We start from the raw sequence: 1,632 nt of genomic DNA, 5'->3' as shown, positions 1-1,632 counted from the left end.
CATTCTGTTTGAACTGATGAAAGGAATAGAATAGAATAGAATATAGACATTATGCCAAAGGCCAAGCGTTGGGCCCTATGAGGTCATTCAGCGCTGAAACGGAAACTGCCTGTAAGAAGGTTTGAAAGTTGTAACAAGAGGAAAACCTTTTGCAGTTGCACTATGAAAGCAATAGTTAGGAGAGGGTTGAGGAAAGAAATGTTGAAGAAACAAATACGAAAGGAGGTACAGCAAAAGGAATGAAAGGGGTTGCAGCTAGAGGCCATAGAAAGGACGCTGCAAAGAACCTTAAGTAATGCCTACAGTGCACGGCATGAGGTGCACTGACGGCACTACCCTCCTACGGGGGAGTGAATAGACAAAAGTTCAATAACATTCGCTATATGACAGAAATACTCCTTCAGAATGGAATAAAATCAGATGTCAATTCTTCAAAAAAGGCAAAATGATATTCTTTCCATTCATGAAGTTACAAATCCTAAAGAATCAAATATTCAAATCGTTCTTTAATAAGCCTGGATCTGATATATCTGTCTACTGACCTCAAATATGAATCAAACGAGAAGACTCTCTCAGCTGCACAAACAACAAACAAATATTACTTGGTTAGCATTGACTTTTTTTTTTTTCCTTAATCCAAAAGTATTACATGTTTTTATTCATTCGCCTTCAGCGGCTGAAAAAGAATTTTCTGTTTTTATTGAAGGAGAACTTGTTTCAGAATGTGTGATATTTAGATGATTCTTCTAAATAATCTCTGACCTATTTACAATGCGGATATTGAAGGTATTAATAAAATTAAAAAATGAATTTTAAAGTGTACATAAACACTTTCTGCTCATTATTCTTGTCCAATAATTGTTGTCACGAATAAGCATATTAATAGAAATATTTATCCATACAATTCTAGCAGCAAAAAAGTCTATATGTTTTTTTCCACTGGCGCCTCGAGAACAGGAAAAATATCACACAAAAATTTCCCGCAAACCCCAAAAACAATATTGGACTACATATTTTCAATCTTTATCACCATAAAGCCTGGACCCTCAGATAAGAAGGACAAAACACTGAGTCAAAACCTTTTTTTACCTCCATGAAATAGGAATTCCGCTTTCCTCTCCTCCAACGTGAGGAAACGTTTCCTCTCCTCCAGGTGAGGAAAACGTTTCCTCTCCTCCAAGTGAGGAAAACGTTTCCCTCTCTCCAGGTGAGGTAAACATTTCCTCTCCTCCAGGTCAGGCAAACGTTTCCTCTCCGAGTGAGGAAAAGGATTCCTTTCCTCCGGGTGAGAGGTTTCCTCTCCTCCAAGTGAGGAAAACATTCCTCAGTGCGGAGGCCAACACAGGCCCAGAGCAGAAGGCCGACATCAAAAGCGGTTTATGTCAGATGTCGCAAATGGGAAAGAATGGGGGTTTCCACAAGAACAAGAAGAAACTCACTTTTTATTTATTTATTTTTTTTTTACTGATGGCTTAAACATTTGCTGAAACTGTTTTGGGTCAACCATCAGATAGATAGAAGGAGATCTGGATAGAGCGTGATATATAAGTTTGAAGTGTATCTGATGGAAAATTCTGACTTGGGTCGGCCAAGGTTCAGAATTTATTCTTCAATTTGGCATCTGAGGCTTCG

At 38.3% G+C, this 1,632-nt stretch overlaps 1 protein-coding gene across 1 annotated transcript in view; it reads right to left on the bottom strand.

The window, feature by feature from the left end:
* LOC135208095 (uncharacterized) overlaps nucleotides 1-1,321 on the bottom strand; it is a 34,633-nt gene extending 33,312 nt beyond the window's left edge. Inside the window, exon 1 of the mRNA XM_064240243.1 lies at nucleotides 1,090-1,321. Coding sequence (XP_064096313.1) covers nucleotides 1,090-1,321 — 232 coding nt within the window. The remainder of the gene's footprint in view (nucleotides 1-1,089) is intronic.
* Nucleotides 1,322-1,632: the final 311 nt, after the last annotated feature.

The sequence above is a fragment of the Macrobrachium nipponense genome, chromosome 34 (assembly GCF_015104395.2).
Source record: "Macrobrachium nipponense isolate FS-2020 chromosome 34, ASM1510439v2, whole genome shotgun sequence".
Lineage (NCBI taxonomy): Eukaryota > Metazoa > Arthropoda > Malacostraca > Decapoda > Palaemonidae > Macrobrachium > Macrobrachium nipponense.
The sequence above is the reverse complement of the archived record's forward strand: the minus strand, read 5'-3'. Positions and strand labels throughout refer to the sequence as shown.